Source organism: Spea bombifrons, chromosome 2, assembly GCF_027358695.1.
Source record: "Spea bombifrons isolate aSpeBom1 chromosome 2, aSpeBom1.2.pri, whole genome shotgun sequence".
Classification (NCBI taxonomy): domain Eukaryota; kingdom Metazoa; phylum Chordata; class Amphibia; order Anura; family Pelobatidae; genus Spea; species Spea bombifrons.
The window spans coordinates 141,334,039-141,355,285 of record NC_071088.1 but is presented as its reverse complement, the minus strand read 5'-3'; the positions used below and the strand labels follow the sequence as shown (position 1 = coordinate 141,355,285).

Genomic DNA, 21,247 nt, shown 5'->3' with positions numbered 1-21,247 from the left:
CTGAAAACCCATTTATGTCTAATCTGCAAGTTTCTATTTGAGAAGAACTATTCTGTGTTTCCAATGAGCCTTTATACTTAGCTTTAGTTCTTGTTTACAGTGACACTAAATATATTTACTTTTATGTTTTTCAGACTGAGTTTCTTTGTAATTATGATGTAATTATGAATTAGAATGACTTGTATTTTTCAGTGGATGCCCGTATATTTTAATAATAATTATATTTATGGGATGTGTGAAAACGACAAATTAAAATTAGCTTACACAGTTTTTTATTACTATAGATGTGTATGGAAGAGGTGTGGTCATGATAGGGTGTGGCTAAGGGAGTGGCATCACCCTGAGGGGCCCATGACTTTTTGTCGCTCGGGGCCTTGGATGGTATAAGTCCGCCCCTGACCCAACATGTGGGACACTGCGGATGTTTAAAACCCAGCATCCCAAGACATTTTGGACGATGCTCGGTGGAAACAGTTTGGGGAAACCCTTTTCTATCCCAGCGTGACTGACGCCCGGCGCACAAAGCAGGCTCCATAAAGACATGGCTGGGTGAGTTAGGGGTGGAAGAACGTGACCGGCAGCATAGAGTTCAGAAGCCCTGACTTCAACCCCACCAAACACCTTTCGGATGAACTGGAATGAGATTGCGAGCCAGACGTCTCATCCAACATTGATGCCTGACCTCTACGACGCTCTACTGGGTGAAAATTACCACAGAAACTCCCCAAAATCTTGTGGAAATCCTTCCCAGAAGAGCAGAAGCCATTATAGCTGCAAAGCCGACTTCGTATTACCGTCTATATATTCAGAATTTGATGACCTCAAAGTCCCTCTTGATGTAATGGTCAGGTGTCCCCATATAGTGTATCTATACCCTACATATCCAGATATCCAGGTAGAGGCAATGCCACATTTACCCATCCTCTCCTTAGCGGGGGCTTAAGATTTTAGTATAGGAAGCCAGTAGATCGGTAGAGGTAAGTTTGACCCCAGTCAAGATAAGGCTTCACTAAAATCATCTGTCACTGTGACCCCAGCAGTATGGATCATCACTCTGCTTACCCATAGCTCTCTCCTCATACACGTCCGCCAGAGCCATCATGTCCTGCTTGCTTTCTGTGTCCTCCTCCTCCTTGGACAATGCTTTGAGGATCTTACTGCAGGCCAAAGCGGCCACCACACAGTCCGGACTCTGAGGGACGCAAATAAGGGTATAAGTGTACAATTCCCATAGAGCTATGACATCGAAAAGTGTATGCATTGCATGAAAGTATCAGCAAACTGGAGACAGCACATGGGGAAGGAGCTAAAAATCCATTACATTTAAGCCTTTGGGCCCTGCGTGAAAATGAGAGATTGGGTATTCTAAAACATGACCTGTGCAGTGAGGTGAGGCGTTGGGATAATATTGGGGGAGAGGCTCAGAGTTTGGTATTGTCAGGGATTTGTGTTGTTTTGTTTAAGTACCAAACTCCAGACAATGTCTGCCAGCTCAGCTCGGTTCTGTACGATGCACCAGATGAGTAAATCCCGCTCCGGGTGCTCCAGATGGTGGGACACCGGCTCCAAAGATTCCTTCCAGGAGGACACTTTCCCGTTCATCTGCAGGAATTATCAATATGTCTCCATAATTCTGTGGTACCACATAAATGCTAACAGAATCCCAAAACCCTGTACCCCGCTAGTAACAGCACCCAATAACCCTGTACCCCGCTAGTAACAGCACCCAATATGCCTGTACCCCGCTGTAACAGCACCCAATATCCCTGTACCCTGCTAGTAACAGCACCCAATAACCCTGTACCCCACTAGTAACAGCACCCAATAACCCTGTACCCCGCTAGTAACAGCACCCAATAACCCTGTACCCCGCTAGTAACAGCACCCAATAACCCTGTACCCCGCTAGTAACAGCACCCAATAGCCCTGTACCCCGCTAGTAACAGCACCCAATAACCCTGTACCCCGCTAGTAACAGCACCCAATAACCCTGTATCCCACTAGTAACAGCACCCAATAACCCTGTACCCCACTAGTAACAGCACCCAATAACCCTGTACCCCGCTAGTAACAGCACCCAATAACCCTGTACCCCGCTAGTAACAGCACCCAATAACCCTGTATCCCACTAGTAACAGTACCCAATATCCCTGTACCCCGCTAGTAACAGCACCCAATAACCCTGTACCCCGCTAGTAACAGCACCCAATAACCCTGTACCCTACTAGTAACAGCAATCCCATAACTCTGTACCCCACTAGTGACACACAGACAATAATAGTACCCCAATAAGTACTCGTAAGTCATCAGAAATGCTTCCCTCCCATATCCTAGTATTTAGTCACCTTGATGTTGACTTGCGCCAGTGCTCGCGCTCTCCGTGACCTTGTTTCTGGGTATAGCGGGTCTGTGAAATCCCCCAGCAGCTCTTGTAGGACACGTGATACGTGGTGTAACTGAATGGGCAATTCCCGAAAATCTCGGGACCCGTCCAAAGCCACCTGTCTGCCCAGCTTGCTGTGAATGAGACTGGGCTGCTCCGTGTTATTATATAAGTAAGTGAGTGTTTCCCAGGACAGGAATTCAGAGAGAGTGATACCACGTTCCAGGAACAGGCGCACAAACGACGGTTTATTATCAATCAACGAGATCATCAAGGATGGGTGTAGATCAGCAGGCTGCAATATAGTCCACGAGACAAAGGTTAGAGGAGAAGACAGGCGGTAGGAGAAGGTCCATGAAATGCTGCTTACTAAGTCAGTGACATCAGAAATGAGACAGCCTATGAGACATTGACCAGCAAGGCAGGTTAGAAGTGTGCTTAGAAGGTAGTGAAGGAGGAACAATGAGACGACCATCATCCATTGGATCTTACCTTCCAGCTCCAGTCGTCCGTGAATATTTGTGTTTCGGCAATGTCGGGTCGGTTCCAGGACACGGCCAACTTTAACTGATGGTCCCAGTTCTCCTGCCCATAGTGATCGGTGCTGCGTGAGGCTGAGAGATACATCATCCGTTACATCAGAAAGAAATGGGCAGACAAATGGGGCCGAATGGTTCTTATTTTACACTTCTATACATCTCATGAACATTAGCTGTATCAAAGAAAACAGTAGTAATCTGTCCTACTGCAATGGGATGCGTGGGGCTTTGCATTTATCTAAAGCGTTTAGTAAAGTTGGATGTGCTATTTTGACAATAAATAGGTTCTCGTTACTAGGCCTGTGTTGGGTACAATCTCGTTAGCTGGGTGGCAATGTATACCAAGGAGACAACAATGCCTAGGGACTATGAGGAACTACGAGGAACTACGAGGAACTGACCTTCTCCTGAGGGTAAGTATCTAAATATCACAACAAAAGAAGGTAGAGAAAGAAATATATCTCAATACGTTGCCAGGCCGCTGCTTTGTCTTGGGTTTGTTGGATCACAACTCAAAACCTATGTCTGGGTACCAACCTGAAGGGCCTTCTATACAGACCCTGTCCTTGTGGAAGGTATCTGACGTCTGGTCTGGAATAAGCTCCAGACATTATCAGGTTCACTTTATGCATCAGGTTCTCCTAATCATACATTAGCTTTTACGTAGATTGTGTAAAATGTTCCTCATATTCCAGCCTTGGCTGTCCTGATCTTCTCTGCCGCTTACTGACCTTTTAGCAAAGCTTGAAGGATTGCCACATCCATGCCCTGCTCTCCGGCCCTCTCTTCCCGCAGGACGGTGAGAAGAGACCCCATGCGTACTATGTCCTGAATCTGCAGATGAGATATTTTGTAGCAATACATGAATCCACATCACTCGCGCCCTGTCCCCGACCACCACAGACCCCCGGAGCTTGCTTCTCCCCTTTCTAAATCTGGCTCTCATTAACCTCTACGACGCTGGAGTTAGACGCATGTCCAAGAATCTGGAATCAAAGGTGTTGTCACAACTGTTCTTACAAATCCTATAAACATATTCTGCGGACCCCCTGAATGCTTCACACACAGGTTTATGAAAAGAGACATCAGCCCAGTCAATGGGATGGAGACAGCTGCTAAGTCAATGGTGGTCTGCAGCGTCCGTGGTCACTTCTTACTTTCTTGGTCCACATGATAATCTGCTGCTGGCTGAAGTTGCTGTACGTATCTCCAAAGAGGTTCTGCAGCTTCTCCTTTACCAGAGCAATGGTTATTCTGGAAGGGCTCAGACTTGACACCTGTGCAATTATGTCAGCGACACGGCCTGACCCTTCCACGATGACACAAGGTGTGTTATTACACATGGAGTTGTAGATGGTCTGTGGAGCAGGGAGACAGCTGTAAACGAACATCTCCAAAAAAACATCACAAAAGAAATATTAAACAGGAACCTTTTACAGAAAACTCACATCAAGGGTCCCCGGACCTCCTTCCAGCACGACACAGACGATGGGGATCTTTATGGCTGTGCCTAGAAGAGACGGAGAGCGCATTAAAGCTGCCCTTTCCTAAATACCTCGGATACCCCCTCTCCGTGTAAAACTTGGTAAGTGGGGCTAGATACAAGCCCCTTTACTTCTGCCTTTTTGAAGATGACCCAGAAATGGTACAATTACATCCTGCAACCCTAAAACTGGGGTAAAAACCCTGAGAATCTGCCCATTCATCCTGCAACCCTAAAACTGGGGTAAAAACCCTGAGAATCTGCCCATTCATCCTGCAACCCTAAAACTGGGGTAAAAACCCTGAGAATCTGCCCATTCATGCTGCAACCCTAAAACTGGGGTAAAAACCCTGAGAATCTGCCCATTCATGCTGCAACCCTAAAAAAAAGGGGTAAAAACCCTGAGAATCTGCCCATTCACCCTAAGACCCCGAGACTGGGGTAAAAACCCTGAGAATCTGCGCATTCACCCTGAGACCCCGAGACTCCGAGATTCATCCTGCAACCCTAAAACTGGGGTAAAAACCCTGAGAATCTGCCCATTCATCCTGCAACCCTAAAACTGGGGTAAAAACCCTGAGAATCTGCCCATTCATCCTGCAACCCTAAGACTGGGGTGAAAAACTGCCTATTCCCTTTGAGACCAGGGTAAGAACCCTAAGAATCTGCCCCTTTACGCTGAGAACCTGATACTGGGATAAGTTATGAGAGATCGCAGGTATGGAGGTAAAAACTCCAAGGTGTGTTGATCATTCCTGCTCGCAGTCTTTTCGTATCACACTAATGCCCTTTCCCATCGCCCATTCCCATCCCTCCTCTCACGCTCCTTACCGCCCTTTTCCATTGTTTGCTCTGAGATGAATTTTTCCAGCTTGGTTCTGAGTGGGATCTCCACTCCGTATCGGCCGTGTGACCCATCGTCCACCAAGATGAAATGTGTGTGGTTGTTATCCAGGCAGCACAGATCCCCTTGGGATCCCTCATCCATTGGGTAAACAGCTGGAGCTCCTCCCTGCAGGGGCCACAAATACAAATTGGGATTAAATGGAGGGGCCAGTGTGACTACCCAGGGGACCTAGTGAGGTGACCGATGAAAAAGTGCAGAAAATCCACTTGGATCCGTCACGCTGTCTGGTAAATGTCCAACCAATGTATTCCTTTTAAGTTTTCTTTCTGGATCACGTCAACCTTTTCACCGAGTGAACCCTCATTTTAAATGAAATCAAACTTTAATGACATAAATCGTGTTCTGAAATCTGAACAAAACAACAAATACAGCTTTGAATTATTTTATGAGCTGAAACGGTAGAAAGCCTCCATGGCTTTGGAATGAATGTCATGGAGCCAACGTGAGTTGCTGTTGACCACGTCTGGATTTCACTCTCCAGAGGGTCACTTTCTAGTAGACTTGGGCACCAGGGGGCTCTTCGTCTTCGTCTTCGTCTTCGTGCTCGTCTCCGGCAAAAAAAAAAATCTTAGTATTCCGCGAATATTCGCCCGTTCCTGTCTTCTCTTCGGGCGAATATTCGTGGACATTCTTCGTGTTCGTTTTTTGTTCGTTTTTCCGGTTAAGGGGTTAATACAGGGTTAACGCGTACCGCAGCAGCTCTGGCGCCAGGAGTTTAAATGTGCACATCAGCAACTCTATTGGTCGCCAGCAGGGGTCCTCCAATGAGCTCACTACCATATATGGCTAATATAGTCTCAGGCAGAATATTATGCTACTCAGTGTATAACCAACAGAGGGCAGCATTCTGTCCGAAGATATATTAGCCATATGTGGCAGTGTGCTCATTTTCATATATTTATTATTTAAATAAAATATATACCCATGATCCGCTGGTCTCCCCGCCGCACCCGCGGGCATTAATTCTGTCCAACTTGCAACTTAGCCATATATGCTAGTGTGCTCATTTGCATTTTTTCAAATAAAATATATTCCCATGATCCTTTCGTGTAATGGTTTAACCCCTTCGCGACCTTTGCCCGGTTCAGGACCGTCATGACATGAAGGTCGCTAAATGACCTTTGACGGTCCTGAACCGTCAAAAAGTTAAATAAGCTTAGAAAGTGATCAACGATCACTTTCTTCGCTTAAACGGCGTTACTGTAATGCCTCGATGTCGAGGCATTCAGCAAGGCCGAGATCGGCATCGGGGGCCATGTCTGGCCCCTCCCCGGGGCGTCAACAGCCGCCATACATTGTATGGCGGCGGATGCCCGTTTTAAAAGCGTTTAGGAGGCGATCAACGATCGCCTCCTAAACTTAAATGGTGTCGCTGGAATGCCTCGATCAGGAGGCATCCAGCGACACCAAACACTTACCTCTGGGTGGGCTGTGACCGCTCCAGAGAGCGGTCACAGCCGCAGCTGCCGGTGGTCTTCGCCATCAGCAAGATGGCGGCCGCCCTGTAAAAGAAACAAACAAGTTTTAAAAGTTCGCTAGATGGTCTAGAGAACTCTGGCTCCACTTGCAGGTTGAAAACAGGTACTGCATTCAACCATGCAAGTCAATGGAGCCCAGCTTTCTAATCACTGATTAGTAAAATATTCAAAAAAAAATGGAAAAAAAAAAAGTGCTAACATTTAAAAATAATTATGCAGTGATGTCACTAGATGAACCATCCAGTACCAGCAAAATGTGTAAAAATAATATAAAAAAATAAAAAAAAGTATTAAAAAAATAAAATAAAAAAATAAAGTTTATTATTTTGAGCAAGTGCTAAAATTTCTCAAAAATCTCAACAAAGAGTTAAAATAAAAGCAAATATCCAAGGGGTGTCTAATATATATAAAAAAATGGCTGGTAAATTGGAGTGGCTGAGCTCAAAGATAGGGCATAAGTACAGACTTTCCAAAATGGACAAAAAAAGCGCACTTCCCAAATGTGGCATTTTAAATCTCAAACAACACGACAAACCCATGCATGTCAGGTATCACTGCACTCAGGAGATGTTCCTGAACACATATTGGGGGGTTGTTTGACAGTGACATATACCAGAACTTGTATATCTATAACTAAAGTACAATTTGTGTGGAAAAAAAAATAAAAAAAAATACTATTACAAAGTTTGGCAAAGTGTAGTTGTATAATTGGTGCATGGAAAGGGTTAAAATAACAGTATTTGGAATACCCTGGGGTGTCTAGTTTTCAAAAATATATGGTTTGACGGGGTTAAATTGAGTTAACCGGCTTCAAAGATGTTCCAAAGAGGAGATGGAGGCAGACTGACCAGATTTGTTAAAAAAGATCTGGAAATCATAAAACGCTGCTTGTACTTATTGCCCTATAACTTACAAAAAACAGCAAAAAAACATAAAAACATTGGGTATCTCTAAACTCAGGACAAGTAGTAGAATCTATTTAGCTAGTTTTTTTACTTGCTTTTTTAGGTGAGTAAAAGATTTTTCAAATAAAAGTCATAAAATGTGTTTTTTTTTCAATTTTTCACCATGTTTTTTTTATTTTTTTTTATAGTAAATAAGATGATACGATCAAAATAATGGTATCTGAAGAAAGCCCATCTTGTCTTGAAAAAAACAATATATAACTTATGTGGGTTCACTAAATGGGTGAGGAGAAAATTACAGCTGAACACAAGCACCACAAAAGTGTCAAAACAGCCTCGGTCCCACAGGGTACAAAACGAAAAATGAGCCCAGTCCTTAAGGGGTTAATACAAAACCCCCCAAAATAAATAGAAAAAAAGAGTGTGCAAGTTTGACAGAATTAATGTCCGCGAGTGCGGCGGGGAGACCAGCGGATCATGGGAATATATTTTATTTTAATAATTAATAAATGAAAATGAGCACACTGCCACATATGGCTAATATATCATCGGACAGAATGCCGCCCTCTGTTGGTTATACATTGGGTAGCATAATAACTTATTAAGCTACTCAATGTATCGTACCGGCAGAGGACAGCATTGTGTGCGAAGTTATACTAAGTTATTATGCTAAGTTAAATGTCTGTACCGGTGACTTTGTTGGTCGCTGGCACAGACTTTTAACTGTTGCAGCAGGGTCCCAGGTATTTTTTTTCTTTTTTCTGCATAGCAACTAGTGGTAAGGGGCCGTGCGAGTGAGCCTATTGGTCGCTTGCGCGGCCCTTTAACCTACGGATTTCTTCTCCCGTTATCCAACGCAGCATCGCAGGGGTTAACGGGAACGGAAATCAGGAGTTAAAAAGGCAGTGCGAGTGAGCCTATTGGTCACCTGCAGGGTCTTCCTCTGGCATCAACCAATTGGTTGATGCCAGAGGAAGACCCTGCAGGTGACCAATAGGCTCACTCGCACTGCCCTGTAACCCCTGACGACGAACCTGCGGATTTCCGCTTCAGTCACCTCCCGCGATGCCGTGAAGATAAGGTAGGCAGGATGGGGAAGGGACCGGGGAGGTTAGTAGATGAAGACGATCATGAAGATTCTTCGCGTGTGAGTCTTCGTCTTCGCCTGCGTTTTACCGCCACTGTATTCTCTTCTACGTGTCTTCGGAACGAACAAAAAAACGGACTCTTCGTGTTCGTTTTCATGTTCGTCCGAAGACGAATGCACAAGTCTGCTTTCTAGCCCCTTTGATAACCCCTTCCGCCAAAAGACTCTTAAACAACACGTGGATCCAGAGTCTTCAACCTTTGTGCTCAAGAAGAACTCTGTTTATAAATGGTTAGTAGGCAGAATGTGAAGATATTGCAGTAATTCATTACCTCTCTGCTGGGGGTGATAATATAACCACTAAAAGGGTAATAGTATAACCGCTATTACCTCTATACTGAGCAGAGGATGATAGTATAACCGCTATTACCTCTATACTGAGCAAAGGATGATAATATAACCGCTATTACCTCTATACTGAGCAAAGGATGATAATATAACCGCTATTACCTCTATACTGAGCAGAGGATGATAGTATAACCGCTATTACCTCTGTACTGAACAGAGGATGATAGTATAACCGCTATTACCTCTATACTGAACAGAGGGTGATAGTATAACCGCTATTACCTCTATACTGGGCAGAGGATGATAGTATAACCGCTATTACCTCTATACTGAACAGAGGATGATAGTATAACCGCTATTACCTCTATACTGAGCAGAGGGTGATAATATAACCGCTATTACCTCTATACTGAGCAGAGGATGATAGTATAACCGTTATTACCTCTATACTGAGCAGAGGATGATAGTATAACCGCTATTACCTCTATACTGAGCAGAGGGTGATAATATAACCGCTATTACCTCTATACTGAGCAGAGGATGATAGTGTAACCGTTATTACCTCTATACTGAGCAGAGGATGATAGTATAACCGCTATTACCTCTATACTGAACAGAGGATGATAATATAACCGCTATTACCTCCATACTGAGCAGAGGATGATAATATAACCGCTATTACCTCTATACTGAACAGAGGGTGATAGTATAACCGCTATTACCTCTATACTGAGCAGAGGATGGTAGTATAACCGCTATTACCTCTATACTGAACAGAGGGTGATAGTATAACCGCTATTACCTCTATACTGAGCAGAGGATGATAGTATAACCGCTATTACCTCTATACTGAGCAGAGGGTGATAGTATAACCGCTATTACCTCTATACTGAGCAGAGGATGATAGTATAACCTGCTATTACCTCTATACTGAACAGAGGGTGATAGTATAACTGCTATTACCTCTATACTGAGCAGAGGATGATAGTATAACCGCTATTACCTCTATACTGAGCAGAGGATGATAGTATAACCGCTATTACCTCTATACTGAACAGAGGATGATAATATAACCGCTATTACCTCTATACTGAGCAGAGGGGCCAACCCAGTTTTGCACAAATGTTCTTACCGCTTCACTGAGGAGGAATCGCCTGTTATGGACAATTCCCCAGGTGGCAATTCCTATCAGCACGATTTCCGAATCACTGAAATCACGCACTGCCTCTCCCACATGCTTCATTACACCGGCGTGAGAACCTCCGGTGATTATCCAGGCGCCTGTAGAAAATATAGAATTTAACCATGGATAAAAACCATTCAGGCCATATTGTCTGCCGTGGAGCACAGAAATTGTGTATAAGCAGATGTGTGTGAGCCAAAGGGTAAATGACAAAAAAAATAAGCAAAAACAAAGCCACAGTCGATACCCTTGTGGTTATTTTTGGAAGTTTGTGGTTATTTTTGGAAGTGCAAGTTTAGTAGACAAACTAAAAAAAACCCTGCATGTGCAGGTAATTGCCCCTATGCCTCATCGGCCACCTTCCCCTGAGAACACTCAAAACTTTTGTACACAAATTCTGCGCCACCCATTCATGTCAATATTGTCACCCATCTCCCCCTGCGCATCATGACCCAACCCCTGTCTTCTATTGTGGTTGAAACTAGAATTGGGAGCCGGCCAAGTCTTCGTGTTCTTCTTTGCTCTTCATTGGGTGATACCAGAGGAGGCCCTGCCAGCGACCAATACAGTGGCTCTTACAGACCTTTAAAATTTAAATCCAGGCACCGAAGCCATTGGTCTCTCTAGGTCCAAAGAGTCGTTCTTTCAGACCTTTAACTCCTGGCGCGATCCTACGGATTCCCGTTCCTGTTAACCCCTTCTCTCCTATGAAGACTTAAGGCAGTGACTTGCACGGGGTGGTGGGGGAGAGCAGGGAGATTAGCTAAGAGATATTTATGAAGATGAACATGAAGAAACAAAGATTCTTTGTGTTGTGGTCTTCGCGTACGTTTACTTGCTGCCATATTAGTTTATTCGGTATTCAGCTTGAACAACAAAATGCAACATGGGTGTTCGTTTTCATGTTCTCCCGAATACGGACGCACAAGTCTAGTGCAAACTCTTAAGCCCTTATCACCCATTACCTAATGCCCCTCTCACCCAACTCTTTCCAACATGTATTCTGATATTCTGATGTCCATCTCGCCAACTACTCAACTACCTCTCACCCAGCACCCCTCTCACCACTCATCCATTCCACCAATCACTCAACGTTCCCGTCACCGAGCTCACACATAAACTGTGCCATCACCCCATTCCCACTCACCTGTGCTCTGTGCTGCTGTTACAAGACCGCGACTGAACTGGTTTTTGAGCCGAGGGTTAATGTTAAAGTTTTTGGCTCCTCCAGTAACTGATATAAGAAGGCTGGGGATGCTAAGACCCCACTGCTGGGTCATGAGTTCAAAGAGCAGACGTGGGTTAGTGTCTGACGAGGCTCGGACATACTGTGAAGAAACAAACTCTATAAACACAAACTCAACGTAACAAATGGAATGAGAAGTCCCAGAAAATGGAGGACAAAAATAAACACAATATGTCATACAGTCCTAGTCACCACATCTAGGTCACCAAGTTACCTGGAAAGAGACCAATTCAATGGAATAGAAAGCACTCACCTTGGCCCATATCTTACTGGTCCCTGAGAAGGTGAGGTCCCCATGAGCATCACTGGGGAATTCTCGCACATGTTTTTGGGGATCCCAGATGGCTCCAGGTGTCACAGGAGACACTGAGGGGTCCTGGAAGTGAAGATCCTTTGTGTGGCCACAGCAGCAGATGTCCCTGATTGAGGAAATAGGAGAACAGTCGGTACAGAAGAAAATTACCTGCCAACACCGGTCCATTACAACAAACTCACCCTGCGTTGGGGCTCCCTGGGTCCCGGAGAATGAAGGACACGCACTCTTTTTTCCGGATGTTCTGTGACACCCAGGAATTGAGAACACCCAGCTAAAGGGAGAGAGAAGTGTGATTACACACGGACTAAAAACAACGGTATGAGGTCAGAGGACAAGCTAATACACAGGGGCTGCCATCAGGTAGGAAACAAATCATAGGCGTATTGCAGGCACTAAATGCCCGGACCGACTCACACTGCCACCATTCTCAGCCAGAACCCATTTTAAACAAAGCAAAAGGCCAAGAAAATTGGCGGGATGTCCTCTGCTTCATCGGGCCCCGGTGTCTGTCCGGGTTTCATGAAGGCTTTCCACGGAGGTCTTTAAGCAGCTGCTTGCACATGGTGGACACGTCCAAGGAGTGAGAACGGAGCTGCCCTGACCTCTGAGAGCTGCCGGGTGTTGCCAGGGGGTTTCATGGCTCGGGTTCCATCAGCCGTTGAAAGTAGAATTTATTAGACATTTGGAGGATGAGAGTGGGGGGTTTCTCACCGTCTCGCCATCCAGGAATTTCGGGGAGGTTTTTTTCTTCTTCTTGCCATCAGCAGTTGCAGGGCGGTGAGAAGAGCGAAGGTTCCTGGTATAAAGTTCAGAACCGTCCACTTGGTCCCGGCGACCGGGTTGGCTCTTTGCGTTGCCCATGGGCTCTCTATCACAAGAGGCTCAGCGACACATTAAACATGTTCCCTGAAACACAGACACGATTCATGGTAAAGACAAAAGACCTGGCGTGTGAGAGGGCGCATGAGACCCGCGGCGGGTATATGTACCAGCAGTGCGTGCAAGCCGGGCAGCGACAGCAGCGTCTGACGGCTACCATCAGGAGACCGCCGCACAGTTTAAAGGACAGGCTCGAGCAAGGCGAAGAATTACAGGGGAAATAAAATGAATGAAACTGGTTACTTTTACATCGTGTTATTTTATGCACCAAAAGGGGCAACATTATTTTAAGGAAAGCAGCTTTCAGGCTTGTTTACCGTGGAGTAGCGGAGTTCTAAAGTTTGGTGGAAATAAAGTTTGTATTCATTTGTTGTTTTCAGGCTCTGTCATTGTTTTATGGGCGTCCTCGCATTTCTTCGCAGCAGACGCATGGGGCCTGAGGAACCTAGGGCAGTTGCAGCTTAGTTGGGGTAACAGTTGGGGTACTTTTTTCATAAAGCTGGGTCTGTTATTGTTAATGTTCACTCTCCCCAACTGTAACAGCGCTACAGCATCTGCTGGCACTATATATAAACAACATAATGTGCATTAGCGCTGCCAACCCCCAGGAGTCTGTGACCGGTTTTTGGGGGTTTAACTCACCTGTGAGAGAAGGCAGCCAGCGGTTTCTTAGGATTCCGTTATACCCCCAGTGGAGACCCCAGAACCCCAACGCTGTAACGTGGAAATATACGTTCGGAAATTCAACATCTCCCCCCGAAAATGATTCACGCCGCTGACACAGAGCGCAGTCCTACCTGCAGCTGTCTGCGTCGTGTGTCCGCCTGTGCTGGGGGTCGCAGATCGTGCCCAGTGTCAGGTGTGTGGCCAGCGTCACGGTGTATGAAGTCCTTTGGTGCCAGGTGTTAGTTCATTCCAGGTGCCAGGTGTGATTGTGTCAGTGTGTGCCAGGTGTAAGCTGTGTGCCGGTGGCTGCGTGTGCCAGATGTAAGCAGTGTGCCAGGTGTAAGCAGTGTGCCAGTGGCTGCGTGTGCCAGGTGTAAGCAGTGTGCCAGGTGTAAGCTGTGTGCCGGTGGCTGCTTGTGCCAGGTGTAAGCAGTGTGCCAGGTGTAAGCTGTGTGCCGGTGGCTGCTTGTGCCAGGTATAAGCTGTCTGCCAGGTGTAAGCTGTCTGCCAGGTGTAAGAAGTGTGATTGTGTCAGTGTGTGCCAGGTGTAAGCTGTCTGCCAGGTGTAAGAAGTGTGATTATGTCAGTGTGTGCCAGGTGTAAGCAGTGTGCCAGGTGTAAGCTGTGTGCCGGTGGCTGCTTGTGCCAGGTGTAAGCTGTCTTCCAGGTGTAAGCTGTCTGCCAGGTGTAAGAAGTGTGATTGTGTCAGTGTGTGCCAGGTGTAAGCTATGTGCTGGTGGCTGCGTGTGCCAGGTGTAAGCTGTGTGCCGGTGGCAGCGTGTGCCAGGTGTGCCGTGTCAGTCCCGCTGCTTGTATTTGACAGTTTGTATCAGTGAATGTCCGGAGTAACCAAGGAATCGAGTTACAATAGGAACAAAAGACCCTCAGGCAACACCCGCCACCTTCACACGACAACAGCAACCATTAGCTAAGAGACAGTCCCAAACTGACGCAGAAAGAGACTGCCTCCATTCCTGCAGATATAATGAGTAGAATAGTATACTATATATAGTCAGTAAACTCAGAACCTGCCAGCAAATCGGCCCCCGGCGGCCCCCATCTAGTCGCCCGTTTCTCCTGCTGTAAAGACTCAAACCTTAATCAGTCGTTGGTCTCGTCTTAGATTCAGGAGCCGTATGTCTATCCCATGCATGTTTAATCCCCTCACTGTATTACCCTCTACCACTTCTGCTGGGACGCTGTTCCACTTATCTACTACCCTCTCAGTAAAGTAAAACTTCCCTCCGTCCCATCTCAGCCTCTGATCCTCTAGTGTTAGATTCCGGTCTCTTGTTGTAATTTTTCTCCTCCTTTGAAATAAATTTCCCTCCCGTCCTTTATTAACCTCTTTATGGATTTGAATGCCTCTCTCTCCTATCCCACTCTCTTTTCTCTTCCTCATTTCTCTCCCATCCCCTCTCCATTTTCCCTGTCTCTCTTCTTTCCCCCTCCTTGCCAGACATATTGCGATCCTTTAGTTTTTCCTGATCATTTTGTATCCCACAAACTGTTTCCCATTTTAGTCGCCTCCACTGAACTCTCTCCGCAATGTCAATATGCTTCTGGAGATGGGGTCTCTAGCACTGTACCCACTACTCTAGGTGAGGTCTGATCAGAGCAGAATCAATCACAGGGTCCACGTGGCATCTATGATCCCCTATGAAAGCAGAGCATCGGGACACACTGACCGGTGAGGGGGCCGTGTGGGAGGAGCACGACATGTTATATTTGTGTGACCCCGCCTCAAGCCACACCTCTCAAAAAAAGTGTCCATTTTTGGACACCTGAAATGATGGGGGGTATGGGATCTCCTGTCTCTCTAGGGAGGCCCAGATCTCTGCCCCCGCGGACAGCACATCCGGGCTGCCTGTCTCCCCTCGGAAAGTGCCGCCCTGCATGTTATATCGGGAGCACAGAGGCTGTGGACAGCAGTGCCGGCTGCACTTTGCGGCCCTTTAGACCGACAGCCACATTGTCTGTTTTAGAGGAACTAATGCTAATTGTTTTTTGGCTAAAATTAGTTGTTTTTCTGCTCAGATAAAACTCTTTCTCTTCGTTTTCTATCATACCTGGTTGTTGTTCTACAGCTTGGAGATTTCTGTCAGTGTTTGATGTGAATGTGCGTGTAAAAAGAAATACATGTGAATGTGCGTGTAAAAAGAAATGCATGTGAATGTGCGTGTAAAAAGAAATACATGTGAATGTGTGTGTAAAATGAAATACATGTGAATGTGCGTGTAAAAAGAAATACATGTGAATGTGCGTGTAAAATGAAATACATGTGAATGTGCGTGTAAAATGAAATACATGTGAATGTGCGTGTAAAAAGAAATGCATGTGAATGTGCGTGTAAAAAGAAATACATGTGAATGTGCGTGTAAAATGAAATACATGTGAATGTGTGTGTAAAATGAAATACATGTGAATGTGCGTGTAAAAAGAAATACATGTGAATGTGCGTGTAAAATGAAATGCATGTGAATGTGTGTGTAAAAAGAAATACATGTGAATGTGTGTGTAAAATGAAATACATGTGAATGTGCGTGTAAAAAGAAATACATGTGAATGTGCGTGTAAAATGAAATACATGTGAATGTGCGTGTAAAATGAAATACATGTGAATGTGCGTGTAAAAAGAAATGCATGTGAATGTGCGTGTAAAAAGAAATACATGTGAATGTGCGTGTAAAATGAAATACATGTGAATGTGTGTGTAAAATGAAATACATGTGAATGTGCGTGTAAAAAGAAATACATGTGAATGTGCGTGTAAAATGAAATGCATGTGAATGTGTGTGTAAAAAGAAATACATGTGAATGTGCGTGTAAAATGAAATACATGTGAATGTGTGTGTAAAAAGAAATACATGTGAATGTGCGTGTAAAAAGAAATACATGTGAATGTGGGTGTAAAATGAAATACATGTGAATGTGCGTGTAAAAAGAAATACATGTGAATGTGCGTGTAAAAAGAAATACATGTGAATGTGCGTGTAAAAAGAAATACATGTGAATGTGCGTGTAAAAAGAAATACATGTGAATATGCGTGTAAAAAGAAATACATGTGAATGTGCGTGTAAATATAAATGCGCGTGAGCGCAGAGTTACCATTATTTCTCTTACAGGTGTGACGCTCTGGAGGCCATTTATCTGCGTGACTGTAGAAGGTGAGCATTGTGAAGACAGACAAGCCGCTGGTCCAGTTTGTCCAGTTTCTGGACACTAACGGCCAGGACTCCATGCAAGCGGTTTCCATGACAAGACAAGGACAAACAACTAAAAGCACACAATGTACGAGATCCTGTGAGGGTCTAAACTCCCATGTATGGCTTCCCTCTTACTCCTATTATTCTTTCTTTGTTCAGCGGTACGAGTAGAGCCTCCCACAGGGATTATGTGAAAGGGCATCAACACTTTTACTAGGGCGCATTCTCCTGACCAGTCACCTTCTAGCCGGGATCTGAGTTTAAGGTCTCCGCATATCCAATATATATCACTAAGGGATTGGACCTGATTCTTTACTAGATTCTCCGACACATTGAAATAGGTGGCGCAGTAGCCGCTTGTGAAGTTCCCAAGAAATCTTTTGCCTTGAAATGAACGGTAACAGGTATAATTGCCCTTGTATATTGTTATTCCCTCACCAGGTTTCGGGGTTTTTGCAATAATCGGGTACTCAGCTTTCCATTTCTCGCAGCTCGTGTGGTTGGTGGTGGTATTTGTGAGTAGACTAAGGAAACATTCTTCTGCTGTAGAGGGTATGTCGAGCGGAACCGTCCCCAAGTGAGGGCGGGCTGCCGCACATACATAACAATCACTTCTATTAGACTTTTGTGCAGTGTATTTCATCCACTCTAACCAGAGGTTTACATCTGAGTACCCCATTTCTATGGCCATTGTATCTTCAAAGGATGGGTCTGCTATTGCGACCATTTTTTGATAGGTCTGAATTCTTTGGGACTGTTCAGGGGCTAGTGGATTGGTCTGGGGCCGGGAAAGTTCCATCCACTCTTTGTTTTGGTACATATCTTTGAGTTGGAATCTGCCCCAACTTCCTGCCATCCCTCCGGCCATATAGTGTCTCATAATATAAACTCCCTGATCTCCAGGACTGGGATTTTCTATAGTAATGGCTAAGGGCATACTTTTACCGGATTGTCCGTTTCCGTGACAGACTCCCGTTTTAGTGAGAGTCATTCTGTCTATAAGGGACTTTCCGTTTTTATCTTTTCGATCCGAGGCACTTTGTGGGTTGTATCCCCATCTCTTCGCTGTGTTCCATCCCACCGCTCCCCAGTACTTACAGGAATTTCCCCAATATGTATCTGTCACACATATATATATAGATTTCTTATCCCCTTCTCCGTATATGTTACATTGATAACTGAGATGGGGACATGGTACTATATTGCAATAATCAAATTTGAAGGTGGCTACTTGGGTATTGGAGGAATTATACCAGAAGGTGGGGATGCCTTGTGTTCGCGTTATAGCTACCCTCTGGGAATAGACAAGGGGAAAAATATATAATAGCCATAAAACATACATTACTCAACCGGGGGAGTTGCCTTTTTACAGTGTGAGGCGTGAATCCAGGTAGTTTTTCCTTGTACTTTCACTGAGGTTGGTGTCACCAAAGTCACGAGATGAGGGCCTGTATATCGAGGGTCCAGCGTGTGTTTTCTCACGTGTTTCTTAACATATACCCAATCTCCAGGCTTTATCTCGTGTGTGGCATCATCACTGTCAGAATCTGGAAGAGATGAAGAGACTGTAGAATGGAGGTTAGACAATTCCTTACTCAATTTTATCACATAATGCACCTGCCTATCATGGAGTTCTCTGACGTCTGTCCCTCCTATACTATCCCTAACCTTAGGGTTGGTACCGAACAGAATTTCATAGGGTGAAAGTCCCGACTTGGCTTGGGGGGTGGTTCTGATTTGGAATAGAACCACCGGTAATAGGTCTGGCCATGGAAGTGTGCTCTCCTGTACCATTTTCAAGAGGCTAGTTTTTAGGGTCTGGTTCATTCTTTCAACTTTTCCACTACTTTGTGGATGGTATGGGGTGTGTAGTGCCTGTTTCATACCCAAGATTCCCAGAATATCTTGGAACAGATGGGCTGTGAATGCTGGCCCCTGATCACTTTCTACAACTTCAGGGAAACCGAACCTGCAGCAGAGCTCAGTAACAAGTTTCTTAGCCGTGGTTTTTGCCGTCATGTTGGACACTGGATAAGCCTCAGGCCATCCCGAGAACATGTCCACCACTACCAATACATACTCATGCTTTCCGGATTTTGGCATTTGTATATGGTCGATCTGTAGTCTTTGGAATGGGTAGTCTGGTTTGGCAAGATGTTTCTGTGGTGTATGTTCAGGTTTCCCTGGATTACAGGTTTGGCAGACCACGCATGCTTTGTTGAGGTTTATTAGAACTTTTCGGATTCCTGGAGCATAGTACTGTTTTTGGATAACTGCCAAAGCTTGGTTATGCCCACGGTGTGTTGGGCCATGGCCCCAAGCTGCAATGGCAGGATACATGTGTTTCGGTAGACAGATTAGTTCATCTTTCATCCACAATTCTGTCACTGGACATATATGTGCTCCTGCTCTTGTCCAAGCTGTAAGATCCTTTTCTGATGCGTTTTCTTGTTCTTTCCTCATTTGCATGGTCTGCCAGCCCAAGGTGGGCTTAATTTCTCTTTCAATTGTTTTGGCTGCTCGTCTGGTGAGTACAGGTGCCATCATCTGCAAGCCTGAGACCGATGGAACAAACATTGCCACTTCTTTTGCGGCTTGATCAGCCAGATGATTCCCTCTGGCCTCCGGGGTATTTACCTTCCCATGGGCCTTAACCTTTATAACGGCAACCTCTGCAGGTAATTGTAGCGCGTCGAGGAGGCGTTTGATTGCCTCTGCATGTTTGACTGGGGTTCCATTGGCTGTTATAAACCCTCTATTTGCCCAGATAGTTTTGAAGTCGTGTGTGACGCCAAAGGCATAGGCACTGTCTGTATGAATATTGACCTTTTGTCCTTTTCCTATGTGGCAGGCTTCACTTACTGCGATGAGTTCAGCCTCTTGAGCTGAAATGTTACTCGGCAGGGCCTCTGCCTTCAGTACTTGGTCCTGGGTGGTTACTGCATATCCTGTGTGGAAGTGTCCTTGCTCATCCGCACATCGTGATCCGTCGGTGAAAAGGCAGAGATCTGGTTCTTTTATAGGGGTTTGATGTGCCCTTGATGGTGTGTCTTGTCGTTGAAGTTCAGTCGCACAATCATGGGTGTCTTTCGATACATTGACCGTATCGGTCCCCCCTTCCATCGGGATCAGGGTCGCAGGGTTTAGCACAGTGCATTTCTTCAGAGTGACATTTTCAGATAAGAGGAGGGTTGATTGCAATCTTAGTAATCTTTGCATAGTGACATAGGTAGGTTTTGATAATTGCAAAACAGTGTGTATGTCATGAGTGGATTGGATTGTAAGCGAGTGGCCGAGGATGATATCTGTCGCTCTTTTAAAAATCTCAAAAGCAGCTTGCACTGTTCTGAAGCAGGATGGATAACCCTGGGATACCGGATCAAGTTTGGAAGAGTAGTATCCTAACGGTCTCATCCTGGATCCATGAGGTTGTGTAAGGACTCCTGCAGCAAATCCTTAATTCTCTGTGATATACAATGTAAAAGGCAGATCGTAATCTGGAAGACCAAGGGCGGGGGCACTTGTAATGAGATCTTTCAATTTTTGAAATGCGAGTTCGGATTGATTTTGGTGTTTTGGGTCTTTTAGGAGGTTGGGTGTCTTAATAGCGTCGTATAAAGCCTGCATGTATAGTGATGCATTTGGTATCCATTGTCTGCAAAATGTGATTAGTCCTAAGGCTTGTTGTAGGCCTTTGACGGTGGTAGGCATTTTAAGATTGGATATTGTTTCAACCCTGTCAGGAGTTAGATGTTTGGTGCCTACAGAGATGCAGTGACCCAGGAATATAACTTTGGAGCTACACCCCTGGACCTTAGCTTCGGAGACCTTTGAGTTGATAGACGCTAGATGTTGTAGTAGAGAGACAGACTTTTCTTCAATATTTTAGTAGATGGAGCACAAAGTAGGAGATCATCCACGTATTGTAGAAGCGTAATTTCGGGGTGACTTTGGATCCATGGTTCGAGGCAGAACTTCATGGCTTGGGTAAATTGGTTGGGGCTGTTTTGGGCACCTTGCGGCATTACAGTACGTTGAGTTCCTCGAAAGGTGAAGGCAAACAGATATTGTGAATCCGGATGTAGAGGGACCGAGAAGAAAGCATTGGCTAGATCCACTACCGTGTAGACTTTGCTATTTCCTGGGATTTGGCTGAGTAACGTGTGGGGATTGGGTACCACAGGCGTCTCAAGTATGGTGGCGACATTAATAGCACGTAGATCTTGGACCAATCTGAATTTTGGAGGTTCGCCTTTGGCAACCTTCTTTTGGACTGGAAAAAGTGGCGTAGAACAAGGAGAAGAACATTTGATCAATGCCCCTTTTTGTTCCAACATGTCGATCTGAGCTTGAAGACTTTGTTCAGTCACAGCTTTGAGTGGGTATTGTGGTACTCTCGGAGGCCATACGTTAGGTTTGAGCTCGACCCTTACTGGTGGTACCGGTAGGCAGCCGATATCATCGGGGCCTTGGAACCATACTGAAGAAGGAACCTGTTCTTTTACTCAGTCCGGAACCGGGGAGATGGTTTCTCCAGATAGTACTTGGTTAAGTAGTATAGGCAAGGCTTGGTAGCAACAGGATGCTTCAGGTGAGTCTGGTCTACTAGGGTCATGGAGT

The 21,247-nt window shown here is 45.3% G+C and overlaps 1 protein-coding gene across 1 annotated transcript in view; it reads right to left on the bottom strand.

The window, feature by feature from the left end:
* The window catches only part of LOC128474432 (transient receptor potential cation channel subfamily M member 2-like), a 37,056-nt gene extending 23,361 nt beyond the window's left edge, over nt 1–13,695 (bottom strand). Inside the window, exons 1-15 of the mRNA XM_053456769.1 lie at nt 13,552–13,695; nt 13,397–13,468; nt 12,587–12,781; nt 12,055–12,146; nt 11,813–11,978; nt 11,461–11,641; nt 10,263–10,411; nt 5,237–5,417; nt 4,371–4,432; nt 4,080–4,280; nt 3,654–3,756; nt 2,876–2,997; nt 2,346–2,678; nt 1,468–1,602; nt 1,063–1,192 (exon numbers count right to left, since the gene is read on the bottom strand). Coding sequence (XP_053312744.1) covers nt 1,063–1,192; nt 1,468–1,602; nt 2,346–2,678; nt 2,876–2,997; nt 3,654–3,756; nt 4,080–4,280; nt 4,371–4,432; nt 5,237–5,417; nt 10,263–10,411; nt 11,461–11,641; nt 11,813–11,978; nt 12,055–12,146; nt 12,587–12,736 — 2,005 coding nt within the window. The 5' untranslated portion in view covers nt 12,737–12,781; nt 13,397–13,468; nt 13,552–13,695. The remainder of the gene's footprint in view (nt 1–1,062; nt 1,193–1,467; nt 1,603–2,345; nt 2,679–2,875; nt 2,998–3,653; nt 3,757–4,079; nt 4,281–4,370; nt 4,433–5,236; nt 5,418–10,262; nt 10,412–11,460; nt 11,642–11,812; nt 11,979–12,054; nt 12,147–12,586; nt 12,782–13,396; nt 13,469–13,551) is intronic.
* Nucleotides 13,696–21,247: the final 7,552 nt, after the last annotated feature.